At 48.7% G+C, this 18,020-nt stretch overlaps 1 protein-coding gene across 4 annotated transcripts in view; it reads left to right on the top strand.

Annotated features, from left to right (window-relative positions):
- ACOXL (acyl-CoA oxidase like) overlaps positions 1 to 18,020 on the top strand; it is a 299,186-nt gene that overhangs the window by 227,410 nt on the left and 53,756 nt on the right. For 3 of the 4 annotated variants that reach the window (XM_045550091.1, XM_045550092.1, XM_045550093.1), the window contains 2 exons: positions 116 to 203; positions 15,708 to 15,778. In XM_045550091.1, the coding sequence (XP_045406047.1) occupies positions 116 to 203; positions 15,708 to 15,778 (159 nt within the window). The remainder of the gene's footprint in view (positions 1 to 115; positions 204 to 15,707; positions 15,779 to 18,020) is intronic. The other variant, XM_045550094.1, reaches the window with a different exon arrangement.

Below are 18,020 nucleotides of genomic sequence, written 5' to 3'. Positions count from 1 at the left end.
CCTGCCCGTGCTTAATGTTGTGTTAAACATTTGGATAGTTGCCTTCTGTCTTGCTCCTCAGCTCAAGTCTTTCAGAATATCACCAACAGGTATTTTTCTTCCATCAATCTGGCAGGTGGTGACCAAGAAGGAGGACTTTTTCAGTGCCTGGAACTCGTGTCTGCACCACGTGGTGTCCCTGTCTCTGGCGCACACTCACCGAGGTCAGTGGCTCCTGCTGGGTATTCGTAGTTGAGTGACTCAGGGGTCTGTGGGGCATCTGGCAACGCAACTCTGCAGAGAAGGGACAGTCACCACCCCAGCTTCAGGCCTCATGTTGAATTTAGGGCCCCAGACTACTTATAGAAACTTAAAGCTTGTGGCAAATCAATTCTCAACTCGCTAGAACACTGACCAAGTGACACCGCAAAGCCCGACGCTGAACCCATCACGAACGGCTCACTTACTCCAACCTGACAGTCGCACGTGGCACTAGACAGGAGCCAGTTGGCGCCACGCCGGCCTCTCAGAAGTGGCCCTCTGCGCAACAATGTCTGTCATTCCTAAGTAAACAAATGGGAGGTGTGGACACAGGTAAAGGGAGGGTGTTTTAGTAGGGCCACTGCCTGAAGAATTTTAAGTACCAGAACTACTTAAACCTAATCCTCCAGTTAGCAAGAAACTGGGTCAGCCTTTTAAAATAGTGGTTCTCAACCGGGGCGATTTAGCCCTCTAGGGGATATTTGGCGATGTCTGGAGGCATCTTTGGCCGTCACCCTGGCAGGGGCAGTGCTGCTGGAGCATAGCGGGCAGAAGCCCAGGATGCTGCTAAATACCGGATTGTGCACAGGCCAGTCCCCCACGGCAGACTTCCCCAGCCCAAAATGTCAATAATGCTGAGACTGAGAAATCTGAATATTCATTTTGTCTTCAGTAGACCAAAGTAACAAAATGAAACATTGAAAACCAAGTAAGATCCATGACAGATTATCATTGAAATTATTATTTAATCATTGTTTTATTTATCATCATGTCCTTACTATGTAGGGGAAAAGTATTAAAAGAGGAGGCCAGGTGCTTGCTGAGCTGGTTTACTGTGTGGATTTTCTATCACACAGGGTCCCTGCTGACCCCAGGAGGGCCGGCTTTGGTGACCATCGCAGCTTGCATCTCGGGTAGCCTCTCATGGGGTGGGGATAAGGGCTCCTTGGTAAGGTCTGTTAAGGGTCAGGGTAGATATTTAATATTAAGGCCAGTAACCCAGGCATGCCTGCATCTGACCCAACTGCCCAGCCTGGCCACACCCTCCCTCCCCAAACAGGCAGTTCCAAAAGAACAAAGTGCCACGTGATTAATAGCTGCAGGAATGCCTGGGTCCCTCCCTAGAGCTCAGATGAGAGCTGGCTTAGAGTGAGTGGTTTGGGCTCACACTGAGCTCAGCCCCTTCCCTCCCTGTAAGGACCAGCTCTTGGGGCCTTGCACCCCTGGGTGAGCATCCTGACATAGGGCTCAAGAGTAAGGGCTGGAATGAGAATGTGCCGAGAGCACAGGCTCCTCGTGGGGACAGGAAGCAGGGGCCCCAGAGAAGCACCACTCCAGAGACCAGCCTTTGCACAGAGTGACCGAACCCCTGGAATTACTGTGGCCGTGTTAGCTAGCCCTCCTGATTCCGATTGAGTTCTACCCTCTGCTTTCTGGGATGGGGGGCAGCATCAAGGAGAGGGACCAGGAGCATCTGTGACAGGGTGGAAGGTCCCTCCTCTGTGGGTCATTAAGTACAAGATTGGGTTCCCTGATTTGCAGATCCGGAAATTTTAATTTATGGCACACCCACGGTGTGTCAGGCTGGGGAAATTGACTCATCTTCATCAAACTCAAAAGTGACTGACGTATAAATCTGAATGCCAGTTTATTCATCACAAATTAAAATCCAACTGGTGAATTATCCTGACATGCCCTGTCTCTTCCATGGCAAATCTCCATATAGAATTCAATTATGATTAGGCGGCTGCGGCAGGTCGCACCGTCTGGACAGCTCGTGCCCTCAGGCCCGGCTCAAGATCTGAGTGTCCACTGTGACCTGCTCCGGATCCTGGAGTCCACAGGGCCTCTACTCCCCTGGACTGTTCACCAACCTTGCCACCCCACCCTCTTTATTGGCTGGTTGTTTTTTCAGATTTCTTGATCAGGCTGAAACTTACGTGAGATATGAAATAGCACTCAAGACACCCTTTTTGCAGGCGAGCATGTGTCAGGCCTTCCCGTCCACTGTGTGTAGACTGGTGCTGGCTTCACTCTCAGGGGTGCGGTGGCCAGGAGCTGGGGTCCCTTCCTCTGGGCCCCTGGGTACTGACCGCAGATATCGGCCATCCTGGGACATGAGGGTGAACCATACGGACTCCAGGTAAAAAGCTTCTAAACCTTCCGAGATGTGATTAAGTTGGAAAGGTGGTGGTCAGAGAAACATGACAGTTCAGCCTCAAGCCACTCAACCTGTTTATTGAGAGCATAATGGAGCCTAAAGGTGTGAGGATTGAGAATGTGGGCTCTGGAGTCAGGTTATCTGGGTTCAGGTCCTGACTTTACTTCTACTGGCTGTGTGACTGTGAGTGAGTTACTCAACCTCTCTGAGCTTCAGTTTCTCCCTCATTTATAAAATGTAGATATTATGCTACTTATGTCATGGGGCTATTGGAAGGATTAAATGAGACAATGCTCCAAAGCTCTTACCTTAGCATCTGACCCATTGTTAGCATTCAATAAAAAAAAAAAATTATTACTGTTAATTAATCACCACTCAATAAAAACCTTAGTTCCCATAGCCAAAGTAGAACATTTTGACCCTTGTTCCTTGAAAGGAAAAAAAAGAGGAAGATGAAACAGGTTAAGTCTGAATGTAGGAGGTCTTAACACCAGGAGGAAACATCAAAGATTTAATGTTGCCACAGCACAAAAGGAGTCCAGATTGATTCCAAACATTTTATGGGTTTATAACCACAGTAGCAGAAGTGATTATGTTCAGGAAATTGGCTTCAGGTTCAATGCTGGGTAAAGAGGATTTGGACTTAGAAAGTAACAGAGGAAAAATAATAAGAATTAGTTCAATGACAGAATTTAGAAACAGAGAAATCCATGTATGATGAGGGGGTCTGTACCGATGTAGGACAGGCCCTAAGATAAGAATGTACCGAGCACACACTAGCCAGGAAGAATTTCATCAACGTGTCATTACATTCAAATAGCATGTGCCCCTCTGGCAGGGGTCTCCAGGGGATGGGAGAAGAGGTAGAAGAGCCCATCTGTCTTCGGTGACTGGGCCCAGATGTTGCCTTCAGAGACCTTCGAAGGAAGATCACATAGGAAGGAAGAGAAGGATCAGTCTGTTAAAACAGACCTTAATGTCACCCTAGATGAAAATGAACTCAGAATCTAGCCACTTTTATTAGGAACAAATGGAAAAAGTCTTCTGGCATCTGTATCCGTTTGTCACCTGAAGACTAGGGAAAACCATGTTTGAAATAAAAATGTTAAGTAGTCTCTAGTGGTTTCTGTAGTGGGATGTAACCATTACAATGATAAATTGTTACTTTTCTGTAATACACATTTTTATCTTGCCCTAGAAATAGCAGTTGTGAAGCTTGGTGCTGTCTGAACCCCTAAGGGTATCCCAATTCCTAAACAAAAAGAGAGAAACTAAGCACTTTTGTTAAATAAATTGCATCCACCATTTTCCAGCTCTGTGCAGAACTGTCTCTTTTCTCATTCTCAAAGCTTGTGAGTCGTTCTCATTATGCAGCAGGAAGTCCTTTTTCTGGTTCTTAATAAAGTGACTAATAATTTAGAATGTTCACATTAAGAGCAGGTTGTAATTATAATTAGAATATATAATAGTGTGGATTTCTGCCTATCGAGGATTAATTTCAGACTCCTCTCAAGGATGTATTTGTTTCAGAACAAGACTTTCTTTGTTAATAAAAACATGATCACATGCATTATTAAAGCATTATTTCTGTATCTTATCCATTAGCACTTGTTCTGGTATTCTTCATGGGATCAGCATTTTCCTCCCAATTCTTAATGGGGCTATTCTTTATACAAATGACATTCACCTTGATTTAGTTTTAACTTTGGCATTCATCTTCTAGGAAATTATGGGAATATACTTGCCACCTCCTTGAATGTGCTTTACATTATGCAAGCTCAGAAGAAGAAAATGCCACAGCGTCAAGCAGGGTCCCTGTGCAAATCTGGGTACTTGTCCCCTACACTCAACTAAAACCCTGAGTCCTCTCAGCAGGAAGGCACACCTGACCTAGGGTAGAACCAGAAGTCACAAGTCAGAGCTGCTGCTTCTTTGAGTAATGAGTTTCTGCAACATTTTGCTGTTACTGCTGGAGGTGGAGGCCTGGGGAGGTAGGCATGAGGGGGAGGACTGAAGGTACCATGTCGATAGTGACACCTGTGTTCCTCCTCTCCCACTGGCACCCATCTGCCGGTGGGAAGAGTCTCAGTATGGCCCCATGCAGGTGGCCTGAGGGAGGGAGGGAGCCCCAGGCACTCTCTTTGTCTCACACCCATCAAGTGTGTGGGCCGTGGAAGCCAGCAAGGTGGTCTAGTGAGCAGAGAACCAGCAGATACAATTCGCTGCAGGATCCCAGCAAGCCCCAACGTTGGGGAAGAGTAGGAATGTCCTTGGCTTTGTTTTCTCCATCCCAGTCACATGGCTGAATGTGATAGACCTTTGAGCAGTACCTGTGAGCAAAAGGTGCAGGTGGGAGTTGAGGGTCACTGTTTCACAGAGCGCACTGTGGCTAGGAGCAGTGGGAGGAAAGCTTGCATGTTCTGCAGGAGTCGAGGCAGTCCAGGGACCCCTGGTCTCTGATGCTGGAGGTCTGGAAACCTAGGAGCTGGCAAGATATGGGGGGAAACAAAAGTGAGAACTCGCCTTCTGACTACACCCGCGTAATACTGCTTCAAGCTAGAGCGAGGAAGGTGGCAGCCACAAGGAAGTCTGAGGGAGGCACCTTGTGAAACAGAGACCACTAGAAGCAGAAATGTGGGGGTACTTCATGCTAACACCAAGGATGGTTCTTAGAAAAAAAAAAAAAGATGAGAAAAAATTTGACTGAACTTGAAGCATTGCAGTAGTAAACATTTGGCAGAGCATGCAACTTTGCCAATTGTTTAACTTTGCGCGTCATCAGCAAAGAGACATGGGAAAAGAGGTTTAAGGACATAGACTGCCCAATGTCCTACTATGTTCCTAGCCACTCTTCCTCTGGGAACATGAGTGAGAGAGAGCATCTCTGGGAAGAACTCTTCTCTGACATCCTTCAGGTTGTGTCCATCCGTCAATGCTGGGGCTCCTCCCGAAGCCTGGCCATCTTCCCACAGCCATGTAGGTGAACTTGAGGTTTGGATTGGCTGGGCCCTAGGACCCCAAGAGCTGTTAAGAAGCGCTATCGCGCTGTCCTCATTAGGGGGCAGAACCCCTGAGAGCCCTCACCACCCCAGAAAGTGGCAGCTTGACACTGAAGAAGGCTGTCTTGAGAGATTTTACTAACTCACTCTCCTTTGAAGGAGATGATGATATATGAGGTAGTTTTTATCATGTCTTGAGGACTTCTTGCACTGGGAAGAGGGGAAAAAAAGGAAAAAGCCAAGTCTGACTCCTGAATTCTACAAGTTTCATGGAGGGCTGTTAAGAACAGAATTTAGCGGCTGTACTTGACCCAGATGCTAGTGAAATGCCACTACCCTCTGCTCCCCTGTATATTGGCCGACTGTAGTGATCACAGCCGTCAAAGCCTTGCTGAGTGCTTGGCCCTTGTAATTTATTCAATCTCCGCAACAACCTCGCAAAGCTTATCTAGGAAACTGAGGCTCAGAGGGGTGAACAGTTGCCTGGCATCACATACACAAATAAGTTGTGGCATTGTGACTTTGCCCCAGCACTGGTTAACTCTAAGGCTTTGCTCAGACAGACATCAGAGTCCCCCTCAACCCCATCCACCACATTCCCTGAGGGCTTTCTTTCCTACAGAGGAATCCCAGAAAATAGGAATTCTGGCATTCTTGAGCTGTTGGAAGTTTTTCTCGTGTGTTTGTTTAACATATACTTTCCTATATTAAAGTTGGCACGTACTGCTTCTCACAACTCTTACTAGGTTTGCCTCTGAGTAATGCTTCTTATTTTTTTTTTTTCTATCTCACAGGGTTTCCGTGAGGATTAAATAAAATAACACAGGCGGAAAGGCCATATAATTGCAAGGGGAGCCGACATTCAGGGAGGGCTCAGCATATCAGATCCTGCTGCAAAATGCTATGGACAGGGTGACTCTAATCCCCCAGTAGGCAATGGGAAAGAATCACTATCTTCCCAGCTTCCATCTGAGGAAACTGAGGCACAGAGAGGTTAAGGAAGTTGCCCAAGGTCACACAGCTAGAAGGGGCAGAAGGAAGATTCAAATCCCAGCAGACTTCGACTATCTGCCCTCGTTGCAGGGCCCACAGTGCTTGTTAGACTTGAACTGGTAGCTCAGCATTGCTGAAAAGTCAAATAAAATAAAATAAAATAAGTCCTCCCCACTTTTTAAACATATCTTTGCTCCTTTGTTTTCTGCCATGTGATTGAAAAATTGTATCTTTTATGATATACTGCAAAGATCTGGTCTGCAGTCCATGCTGACTTCACATCTTCTAATACCTAAGTGGTTTCAAAATAAGGTTAGATTAGTACCCAAATTAATGGGCAAAAGTAACAGAAAAAGTAAAAAAAAAAAAAAAAGAAACAGTTTGCCCTGAGCAACTTTATACTGTATTAGGAGTTTTCCACTAGAAATAAGATTGAGACTTTCTAAACTATGAATAAAAATAGAAGCATAGGAGCTCTTGATTTATCATAGCAATTCCAGGTACAATTTTAGATTAAAAATATTACTCCATACCACATATTGTAAAGTTAAACTTATTTGCAATAAACATAAATTTAAAATTAGGTTTTAAAGGACAGCATGTTCTAATCTCACAAAACATTTAGCAAATAACCTTTGAGTTCACATGAGCCACCCACACAAAAACCAAAATGAACTACAGAAAAAAACATAGAAAAAGCAACTGTCTGTTGACAACCAGATTTTCTTTCAGCTCTTCGAGTTTTCTGTCTATAAATAATCTGTATGTTTCAAATGCAACCATTTTCTTTAAAGGTGCCTCCTTGGCATGTTCTCATTTCAGGGAGTCTTAAAAACAGGAATTAAATGTGTAAATCATGAAAACTATTGAGTTTTTGGAGGAGAGATCTTTAAGATACATGCTTTTTAGAAACCAAAAGTGTCAGAATGAAGCATTAAGATGATGTATTCTTTCTTTAGTGCATCTGTTTATCTTTTGTGAAATCTCAAGTTTGATAAATCACCAGAGATAAAAACATCATTTTTAACCCATCTTAGATCCCAAGTGCCAGGAGGAAAAATAGTGCTGTGTCTCCTCTTTATGAATTTACCTCTCTCTTTGCTTATGACTTATGAGATTTTATTTGCAGAGAAAACATAATGCTCTATTAACTTGAAAATGATGGCTTTTACTCAGAAACGTGAGAACCGAAAAGAAAAAAAAAAAGAAGCATTCATTCTCAAAGATATAATCGTTTACCAAGTTTTGATATTTATTTAAAGTGGCACAGAATGTTAGATGGGGAAAATGATCACGAGAGAACCAAAAGTGAGGTTTTCACCTGTAGTTCACCTTCATCTACTGACACATAGAACCCCTGATCTGGTGTATCAAGGTGGATATTGAATACTTAAGGGGGAAATTTTATTTAACATTAGTGTAAGTAGAGATTGGTGAAGCTATCTCTTGTGATTCTCTTTTGCCCCTGAAAATCACTCAGAAGTTCTCTCTTAATTGGCAGCCTGGAAAATAAAGAAATTCTTGTAGATGTTTATAATTATAGGTGAACATTCTTGTGCCCAAGAATGCGGTAAAAAAGAGCTTCTGACCAATTCTTACTAGAAACTGGAGGATTAAAGTGCAAGAATCAAATAAGTTAGTCAATAACATGGCAGGAAAAATGGCTTTTAAAAATATTCAAAATTAGCTGTTTCTCAGTTCGTTAAACAGTTCCTTGGTGGAGTGGACAGTAGAGTTCCTTGCCTTGTGCATATTTTATCATTCTTCAGTCCTGAGTAATTTAAGACAAATTAAATTTTATGCAAGCCTATTCCAGCTGGCCGTGGGCATGTAGCTGAGTTTTTCTGATAATTGTTAGAAAAAGCTATTTTAGGTTCTGTTCTAAGCACCAGAGGTGCCTGAAGTCCCAGCTGCACAGGACCAGTGGCAGCTGTGAGCAGCTGACCTCAGTCTGCTTTGTTCTCTCCTCTTGCGAGAAGCATGCAGACTGCGTTGGTCCTAAGGAATGGAATCAAGATGCTGCCTCACTGTGGGACTAAAACAGCAGGATGTTCTGGGGAAACTGAGACTTGCTCCGTCTCCCAGATTCCTATTGCTGCATGAAGAAGGAGCATTTAAACTGTGGAGCTGCCCCACCTGAATGCAGCATCAGCTCAGTTGTCCTCTGGACACAGTCCCTGTGTGGAACACCCTTCCTTCGCTCCCTTAACCACCCATTCTCATCCCACATTTGCTGAAGGCCTACTATGTGCCAGGGGCCATGTTAAGCTCTGGGAATAAAAGATCCAGTAAGAAATGGCCCCTGTTCCCAAGGAGCATTCGTGAGAACTAGACGAGAGCTCCCATGGACCAGGTACCCTGGGAGAACATGGAAGCAACATAAGCCAGACTGGGGGGTGCAGGGTACGTGTGGCTCCCCACAAAGTCCCAGGCAGAGCAAGCAGCATCTGAGACCTTGCCTTTTGAAGGGCAGGTACAATTTGCCCGTCACGCAGGTGGAGAGGCATTGCAAACAGAAGGAAGAGCCAGGAGGGAGGCATGATGTGCATGAACAATTTGGGAAGGTGCTATGGTTGGGGGTGGCCAGTGCGCAGGGCCAATGTGGGGACGAGCGTCAGGGTCCCAGGGGCCTGTGTACCAAGGCCAGCGGCTTTCATTGTCAGCTCCCTCCTTCAGTGGGGGTTCTGGGGACGGCTTAGGGAAGGCTGTCCCCACTGTGGTGTGCAGGTAAATGGGGGGTGCTCTGGGAAGCAAGGGCGGCAGGCTCAGGCGGGGGCTGGGCTCTGGAGGTGTGGGGCTGAGGGAGTCTGTAGGGCATCTAGGGTGGCTGGCTGTGAAGGGCAAGGTTGGAGCAAAAGCCAAGAGTGATGAGGGAAGGGTTAGTCCTGGCACCAAGGTGGAGACCAGAGGTCTGGATCCAACTCAGCTCGGATGTGTGGAGCATGGGGGACAAGGACACACACACGTGCGGACACCGTGGCAGGTGTGTGGCAGAGGGGCCTGCAGGGCCCAGAGATATCCAGGCCCCGAGCACCAGCATCCTGTTAGACTGAAAGGTGAAAGGTGAATCCCTGCAGAGTGGAGAACCAGTCGATACCCCAGGCGATCACTCACGGCAAACCTGTCCCTTAACTTCCTGATTTAAGTGCGACACCCGGAGTTCACAGCTTTTTGTTTTCTGAAAGCGGTCGACTCCTGTTCCCCCGATGGGACAGTGGTGGGGGGGTGACCTCCAACTCAGCGCCACTATTGGAGATTTCCTTCTAGGCAGGTGTGAGGGGACCTGCAGGTGGGATGGGGCAGTCCCCTGGGGAAGGCTTGTGCTGGCTGGTGGTGTCAACACCGGGCAGAAGATGCAGTGGTAGCAGCTGCCGCCTCTGGCTCTGCACCTGGCTCGCGGCTGAGCCCGGAGCGGACCCCAGGAAGCAGCCTCAGCCGTGGTGAGCGGGGGGGCCACGTCGGATGAGGGAGCGAGTGCCCTGTCCACCTGAGGGAGGGCAGCCTCCCTGCATAGGGGGGTCCACATGGCCCAGAGAGGGGCCCAGATGAGCTGTGCCCCCATCTCTTACTGAGCGAACAGCCACATTGGCCCCAGGGGGAAGGGACTCTGCCTTCCAGGAAAACGGGTGGCTGTTGTGCTCCCTCTCCTGACTTTGTGCCTGAGCCAAAGGCCACAGATGCTCCCTTTAGCAACCAGCTTTGGAGGACTGAACCCTAAGAAGGAGGGTGAGTGTCTTGGGGTGCAGTGCCCGGCATATGGAGAGAGAGAAGCTACTTTTGTCTCCAGGCCCAGAACACTGCAGGTAGGGTCTGGCCCCTGCAGACATCCCACCCCCCCGCTCTGGGCACAGCTCCCATGGAGGACTTGGCGGCCGTCACCCACGGCTCTCCCATGGTGTAGACTAGGATCAAGGCTTCCAAGATGCCAGCGAGACCCATTACTGTTCTCATCCCCGGACTGGCTGAGCTGGCGTTTTGCCTGCCTGGATAAGTACCGTCTCAATCAACATGGTCCCCTTCTTACGGGTTTCAAAGGAGTGGGGGGAAATTAGTTTATTCACCTGCAAGGTTTTCAGTACCTCCCATCTGCAAGATGTAGGGCTTAGGTTATCAGAACTATGTGAGGCTTTTCAATCAGCAGAGGGAATAAGATGTGAACACAGGTGCCCTCACTGTGTGGACTGGGATGAGCCTGTGAAAGGTACAGGCGCTTGCACAGGCCCAGCCCCCAGACGGCTTCCCAGAAGACCCGTCAGTACTGGGTGTTGAAGTATACATAGGATCCCAAAGCTGGGACATGGCCATGTGTGGTGGGAAGAGGCTGTAGAGTGGACAGAGGCAAAGGTGAGACAGTGTAGGGCTTGTTCAGGGGGTGACAAGGGGCCTGCCTCGTCAGAAGGGAAGTGTTTGGAGGAGAAGCCAGAACAAGCCTGAAAAAGCAGGCTGGGGTGGGTCGTGGGTCTGCTGGCCACTGCGTTACAGAGCTGGGCCTCTGCTGGAGAGTGACCGTCACACCCTGGCTCCCAAGAGGGGAATTTTCCTGGCCTCAGGGACATGTGCTTTGGAGAAAGAGACCCAGGGTGAGGATGGGTGGAGGGTGGAGACCAAAACAAGTGAGTGTGACCAGCGGGCTAGAGAACAAAGACCTGCCAGGTGGTGGTGGCAGTGGGGCTGGAAGGGGGGCTGCACTGGAGAAGCAATGCCCCGTCTCCATCCCAGAGGAGGCTGTGCCTTGGGAAGTGCTGAGACCCCAGCACTCGGGGCAGAAAACATGTTGAGACTTGGTTATAGACCGAGAGCTTGTCTGCCGGAGACCAGACGCCCCTGGCTCCTGTGGACTCGCAGACAAGGGGGTGGAGAAGAGGAGGCCCCCACACGCCATGCTCTGCCACTCTCTGGAATGGAGGGCGTGAGCCGGCAGCCCTGGCAGAGCAGGCTGGGGACAGGGCAGTGAGCTGGGCCCTCGCATACAGGTCCCCCCAGGGCCAGCTCCACAGACCCCACATAGCTCGCCGCGCAGGAGGCTGGATTCACCATGACTGCTACTTGCCAAGAAGTTCAAGGCCCCTGTTTATCCTCTGTGTTGATTTTGAAAACAAAGCTAGAGCTCTTTCTGTAAAACGAAGCCCTTTTGTTTCTCTCTCTTTCAACATTTCCCTGTTATGCTGTGAAGCAGAGGTGGGCGGGGGACTTCAGAGGCCTGGAGTGGCAAAAGGAGCTGAGAGCACCACTGTCACACATAGGTGACAGGAGAGGGCTGAGGGAAAGTGGCCACTGTGTCCCACCCTGTGGCACAGATTCGGTGGAGAAAGGAGTCCTGGGTGAGGAGGGCCCCTGGCCAGGAGCCTCTGGTGTGGGCGCTAGGGGAGCCTGACCCGCAAGGCTCCCGGGGCGAGGCCAGCGAGGGGAGGTAGGACCCGCAGCTCCTGAAGCCTCAGCAAGGGGGGGCGCTGCCCCAGAGAAGGGCGCCTGGCCCAGCCGTCCTCAGCCGTCAGGCTCCTCCAAGCCATGGCAGCCCATACCCAGAAGGGGAAACGTTTGTTTCACTCTGGTCCATATTTTTTTTTCTCCCAAACAATCATTTTTTACTTGAATTAGGTCTTTTTTCTCTGCCCCCCGCCTCCCCCCCAACCTCAGAGCTGCTTGTTATCCAAAAGTCTCCTGTTCTCCCTGTCTTTGTCCCACACGGGTGCAGAGGTCCAACGCAGGAGGACTTACCTCTGCTCAGACAGGGGAAGCCCCCGCCTCCCACTGCTACCCTGAGCAGGGCTGGAACGCTTAAGGGCAGTTAAAACAGTAGATGGCGAAGCAAGAAAATGATTCCATTCAGAGTCCCTTAGGGAAAACCGTGTCCCCAGCGAGCCCCCTGGTTTGGCTGGCACTTGTTTGGCTGTGCGTCTTGTTCTCACGAGGCAGTCAGGGCCTTGAATCAGCAGCAAAGGTGGAGGAAGGCAGATACCACAGATGCTTTCATTTTGAGTGTTTTTTCCTATTTAAAGTCAGGGAGGGAGGAGGGAGAGGGACATAAAATGTCAACTTGTCACTCACGATGCTTCTCCCCACAAGTCAACAGTGAATAAGGTCGCAGGGAAAGTGGCCGCAGGGGCCTGGTAGAGAGAAGTCCCTAGCCAAGCTCGCCCCCTCCTCTCCTCTGCCGGGATCTGCAGGAGCCGGAGTGCGAGCTGGACCCGCTGCTGGCGCAAGAGCCGTGCCACAGTGGCACCTCAGGTAGGGGAGAGACAGCCAGGACACAGGTGCACTCTTCATCTGCCGGGCCTCTGTTCCCAAGGTTGGCTTTTGTTGTCTGTGTAGAGAGGGTCATAGGATGTTAGCCTCATGAAACTCAGCCAGCGTCAGGGGACTACTCCCTCTGTGTGGCTGTGTGTTCCTACAAATGCTCTTCAGTCCAGTCCCACAAAACAGGGTCATGGCCTTGGGCACATGCTGGGGACAGAACAGAGTCTGGGCTAGGACATAGGTCCTGAGGCCAGGGCGGCACATACACCTAAGAACCAGAGACTGGAGAGGTGAAATCCCATGTGTCATGTGTCATGCCCAGGCATCAAACAGGGTCAGAGGGGAGAGGAGCACGAGACAGAGTGTGGACTCAGTGCCGGCATCATTCCTTCCCCTGCAGCCCCTCCGTTAGTCCCCACACCCACTCTGACACTGAGCGCTAGGCTCTGCATGGGACTGAGGAGGAACCAGAGTCCCAGCAAGGGCATGTGACTTGTCCAAGGTCATGTGCCCAGTAGTGGCAGCATGAAGATTTAAAGCCAGGTCTGTCTGACTCTGAGCCTGTGCCGGCCACCACTCCACCTGCGGTGCCCAGGAGAAGGCTGGGATCTGGGCAGACCGGAGGGAAACAGGGAGGGATTACATGGCCTGGGGACCAAGCCTTGGATGAATGGTGAGGGGCTGCCAGAGAGGGTGGTTTGCACCGGGGAAGAGGGGCAAACCTTAGAGAGGTGAGGGGAAACACCAGCCACAAGCTTGGGGGCTCTAGCAGTGCCAGGTTCAGTGTGGTGGCAGCAGTGGACATCAGGGCTGGGGAGTCAGTTAGGAAGTTCTCCAGGAATCACAGTGACAGGTGCTGTGGGAGAGGAGTGTATTGTGCAGCAAGCATCAGCAGGCTTGGTGACGTGAGGGAACAATCAAAGATACAGGCTTGGAGCCCTGGTGGCTGGTGGAGACCGTCACACAGGAATGGGAAAATGCAGGAAAGGGTTGGCTTGGCGTGGAAGTCGACTGGTGTGGATTGGACATACAGAGTTCAAAGTAACCTGAACTGGGTGTCATGTCTTGTGAACAACTAAAAGTGCCACAGTGGAATCCAGTGCATGGGCAATTAGAGGCATGAACGTGGGGTCCCCACAGAGAGGAGAGAGCTGAGGCCGAGAATTGAGCAGCCCCCTAATGAAGCCAGGGCAAGGGCACTGATTTCCACCAACTGCAGCAAGTAAGATTCTAAGTCACAGCATACACCTTTGCCAAGTAAAATAACCACCTTTAAATAGATAATCTAAAGAAAACCTAGCACCTGAATTTGTAGATTATTCTTCACTCATCCTCAGACAATAGTCAGAGTTCAGTACATTATCCCACCAAACCAGGCCACAGCACAAGTCCACAATGGAGCTGACAGCAGGCTTGGGGAGCAGAGGTCTTGCCCCCAGGGTCTTCCCTGGGCTGATGTGTTCCAAAGGGAGAGGGCAAATGCATTTGTGTAAACTCGGCATAGCTTGGGCTCTTCCCTCATTCCACAAGTTTCTGTTGAGCCCCATTTATGGACAAAGTTCAGTCTTCTAAAAAAGGTTAAATTGAAGATTCTATGGAATTAAGCAATTAATATTCTATGTAATTAATATGGATACATACAATGGAGAGTGTGTGTAAAGCTGACAGCGTTGATCACTGCGTTGATCCTGAGCATGTTTTGACTAGCTAAGAGCAAAAATTTAGACTTGGAGGAAGTAATCAGCATAGGATACAAGTGATAGCAGTTGAGAATACACAGAGTAATTTAGTCAGAGATGAAAATGGTTTAAAGAATTGTATTTTACAGGTGACATTGAAAATGACCAAAAAAAAAAAAAAAACTTACCAATGTTTTCTTGATGAAAATTCTTTATTGCTAATATAATTCTCTTTAAAATATCTGTATTTATAAACATGGCATCCAGACATGCTTGGGGTTAAAGCCGTGGAATCAGCCCATCCCTCCATCTGGAGTCTGGGTTTAGCTCTGCTCACCCTTGTGGGGTCTGTGGAGGCTGGGGAACCCAGGTGGTCAGTGGCTTCCGTCGGTGGGATGGGCGGGCCCGTGGTGTTCAAGTGGAGGGCTGAGCTCTGCTCTCCTCAAAGGTGAGAGGTAGAACTGCTCCCAGCAGGCAGCACTCAAGGGTTATCACAGAAGAGTGAATGCAGCTTGGAATGTAGCAATAAAATGCTAAAGTCTGGACTGGTTAACTTAGTAAAAGCCCTAATGTCTGTCAGACTTAAATCTGAGGGTGGCAAGGAGTCGTGGGAGCATGTTCAAGAGTGAAACTATAGTCAACACGGGGTGCAGGGAAGGCAGGCTGTGGCTTGGTGCTTATTTAGACCACAGTCTAAATCGGTGCTCACACAAGTGGGCCTTTGGTGCGAGCCTGGCCACGGAGATGGAGAAGGGGAGTGTGATTTGTGTCCGTTGTCTGCATTAACATTCCTGGAGCTTTCCTAGCCAATTTAAATGATGGTTAAGACATTTCTTTGTGAACCTTGGGTTTCTCTCCACTGTTCTATTGGAGGAGGTTGGTTGGAGAAAGACGACTTGGTATATTTTGGGGAGTTTGTGGGGTTTGCTTGAGTCAGCGCTTGGGGTCATATCATGTTTGTACCAAGAGTCGAGTCAAAGCCATGGAAATCATGATAGAAGATGGAGACAGAAAACGTAGCTCTGCCAAATTTACAAAGGCACATGGAGTCCTTAGGATGGACGTCACAGGAAACAGGGATATAGTGTGGTCTTTGGAGGACAATAGGGGCCCCCCTGGGGGCTGAACCCAGGTCCTCCTGCAGTTTAGGGGGGAGCTTTGCTGATAGGAATGGCCTTGCGCTCTGATGTGGCTGTCCCAGCTGATCGTGTGGAGAAGTCACTGTGTGCGGGCCCTGACCCACGCGGGGGACGGGTGGGGCACTCTTCGGCCCTCCCCCCGAGGCAGGGTGGCCAGCATGCCGTGTGTGTCTGTTATAACCATAATGTTCTCCTGCGTATCAGAGGTGCTCAGAGTCTGAAGTGAGGTCGTTGACTATTTCTGTTTCTTGCCTCGCAGTTATCTTAGAGCAGTTCTCCCTGGCAGTGAAGAGCTGTCCCGACCAAGAGGACCAGGCTTTGTTAATGAAGGTAGGTTATCAGATAAAGAACTTATTTCCTAAAGGCTCATAGCATTTTTACTGCCCCAAGGAGAGTTTCATTTTTACAAGCGGGAGTAGATTTATCATCTCTGAATTTTGCGCTCCGTGGGGATAAACTTGTCATCAGTGAGTAGGAGGGTTGCCGGTTAATGAGCACAACTGCCGTCTGTGGAGTGCAGGAAAGTGACAGGAGAGTGGGTGTCAACTACTAGCAGGGAATCTATTTAATTCCCCAGAGGGCTCCGTTGGTTCTATTTAAACTTATCTGACAGAGTCTTGATTCTTTTAGCAGATTTATGAGGCTTGGCCAAATTCCACGTCTCCCACTATACTTTTTAATTAAGACAAAGGATTCCATGCGTCCCCAGTCTGCCACCTCCTACTTTTGTCACCATAGGGAATGCTACACAAATTAGACTGCTCATATTAACCACTGGAATGAGCATCTTATGTCATCGATTCCTTGCCCTTGAGTGGAAGACACATTCCTTTTTTTCCCCCCAGTAACAATTGTTTTATTTCCTTCCAAGTGACAGGAGCAGAGGCGTTTCCAAATGGTGTAACCTACATTTCAGGTTGCACACCTAGGTGAGCCAAACGAAAAACTTGGCAAGCAGCCCCATGAATTAAATTAAAACTTTGTCTTTAAAGGCAGAGAGCAGTAGGCGCCAGCAGATCACGGAGGTACACACACACACACACACACACACACACACACACACACACACACACTTTCCTCCCAGTCCTGAGACTCCTGTGTTCACCTAGAAACTGTGCAGACTGACCTTGAGCCACAAGCATTTCCATGATGTCATTTCAATTCTGCACCATCAAGAAACCACGTGTACGTGTACTAGGAATTGCATTTCTTTACCTAGACACCAGTTTCTTCAGCAGGTGTCCTCTGACTTTAGAAATGGGTGGGAAAAAATAGGTGTTACTCTGAGGGATTTTCAACTCATTTGCCTAAGATGTGATATTTTTGGTCTGTCTCTTTTTTTTTAAGCTTTCAGTGATGTTAATTTTATGATAAAGAAGTGCTGCCAACACCAAGTACTGGGGTCATCTGGGAGCTCTGAGTCACCACAGTCCTGAGTGTGCAATGCACTGACGTGGAATGTCACAGATTTGGGCACATGAGCTTTTCTTGGAATTTGGAGGATTTTTTTTTTTTTTTGCACACTTGATTCTTTATTCCCTGCCCCCTATTCCACAAGGACCTTTCCTACCAGGTGCAGCCTGGCTTTCTGTGACCTTGAAGCAGCTCTTTGGTCCCACGCACTTCTTTACCCTACTCACTGTTCAAGGTGGCAAGGACACAGGGTCTCTTTCCCCCATTCTGTCTGGCGTTTTCTCCTGCCATCTATCATCTGCTCCTTCTTGCTTCTCTCTTGATCTTCTCCTACTATCCCTCCCTCCCCCATATTCAGGAGGTGAAACTCCTGTGCCCTGCCTGGCGCTGCGGGTGAGCCCCACCTGGAGGTTACTTGGGCATCTCAGAGCCCAGCGCAGAACCCAACCGCAGGCAACCACACCTCCAGGACTGCTTCCAGCTGTCCTCGGGGCCTCCACAGCTTGGGATGCTGCAGACCCTCTCTCAGACCCTTCATGTCTAGAGTGAGAGGGTGGAAAAAGATGTTACCCAAAGCCCTCCTCTCCTCCCACAGCTTCACTTCTTGCCCACACTCCTGCTGTCCCGGCTTGTCTAGCATATCTGGTTAGAAACTAGCGGTTTAGGGTTGGGAGAGGAAGGTTAGGATGGCCTGGGGTGTCCTGAACTCTGCATGGTCTTCGGTGACATTCAGTATTTTGTGTCTTCCCTTCTGGTTTCTGCAGACTGTGTGGCCACAGTAACCGAGGACGTCTGTGGGTGTTTTCTCAATATTTGCAGATATTTGAACAGGCATCATCAAAGAAGTTTCACTGAATAAATAGGTGTTCTCAATTCACATATACTGAAACTATTTCATAATTTTTTTTATCAAGAGATTGAGGTTTTTTTAATGTTGCATATTGGAGGGCACCGTGTGGGTGTGACAATGGTGTGTAGCCCACCACAAAGGGGTGGGGAACCTGCGGCCTTGGGGCCACATGTGGCATTCTAGATCCTTGACGGCAGCCTTTTGACTGAATCCAAATTTTACAGAACAAATCCTTTTATTGAAAGGGATGCAGCAGAGAAAGATGGAGCTTTCCTCGCCTCCACTGGTGTTTAAAAAGAACAATCTTGA

The sequence above is a fragment of the Lemur catta genome, chromosome 4 (genome assembly GCF_020740605.2).
Source record: "Lemur catta isolate mLemCat1 chromosome 4, mLemCat1.pri, whole genome shotgun sequence".
Classification (NCBI taxonomy): Eukaryota; Metazoa; Chordata; class Mammalia; order Primates; family Lemuridae; genus Lemur; species Lemur catta.
The sequence above is the reverse complement of the archived record's forward strand: the minus strand, read 5'-3'. Positions and strand labels throughout refer to the sequence as shown.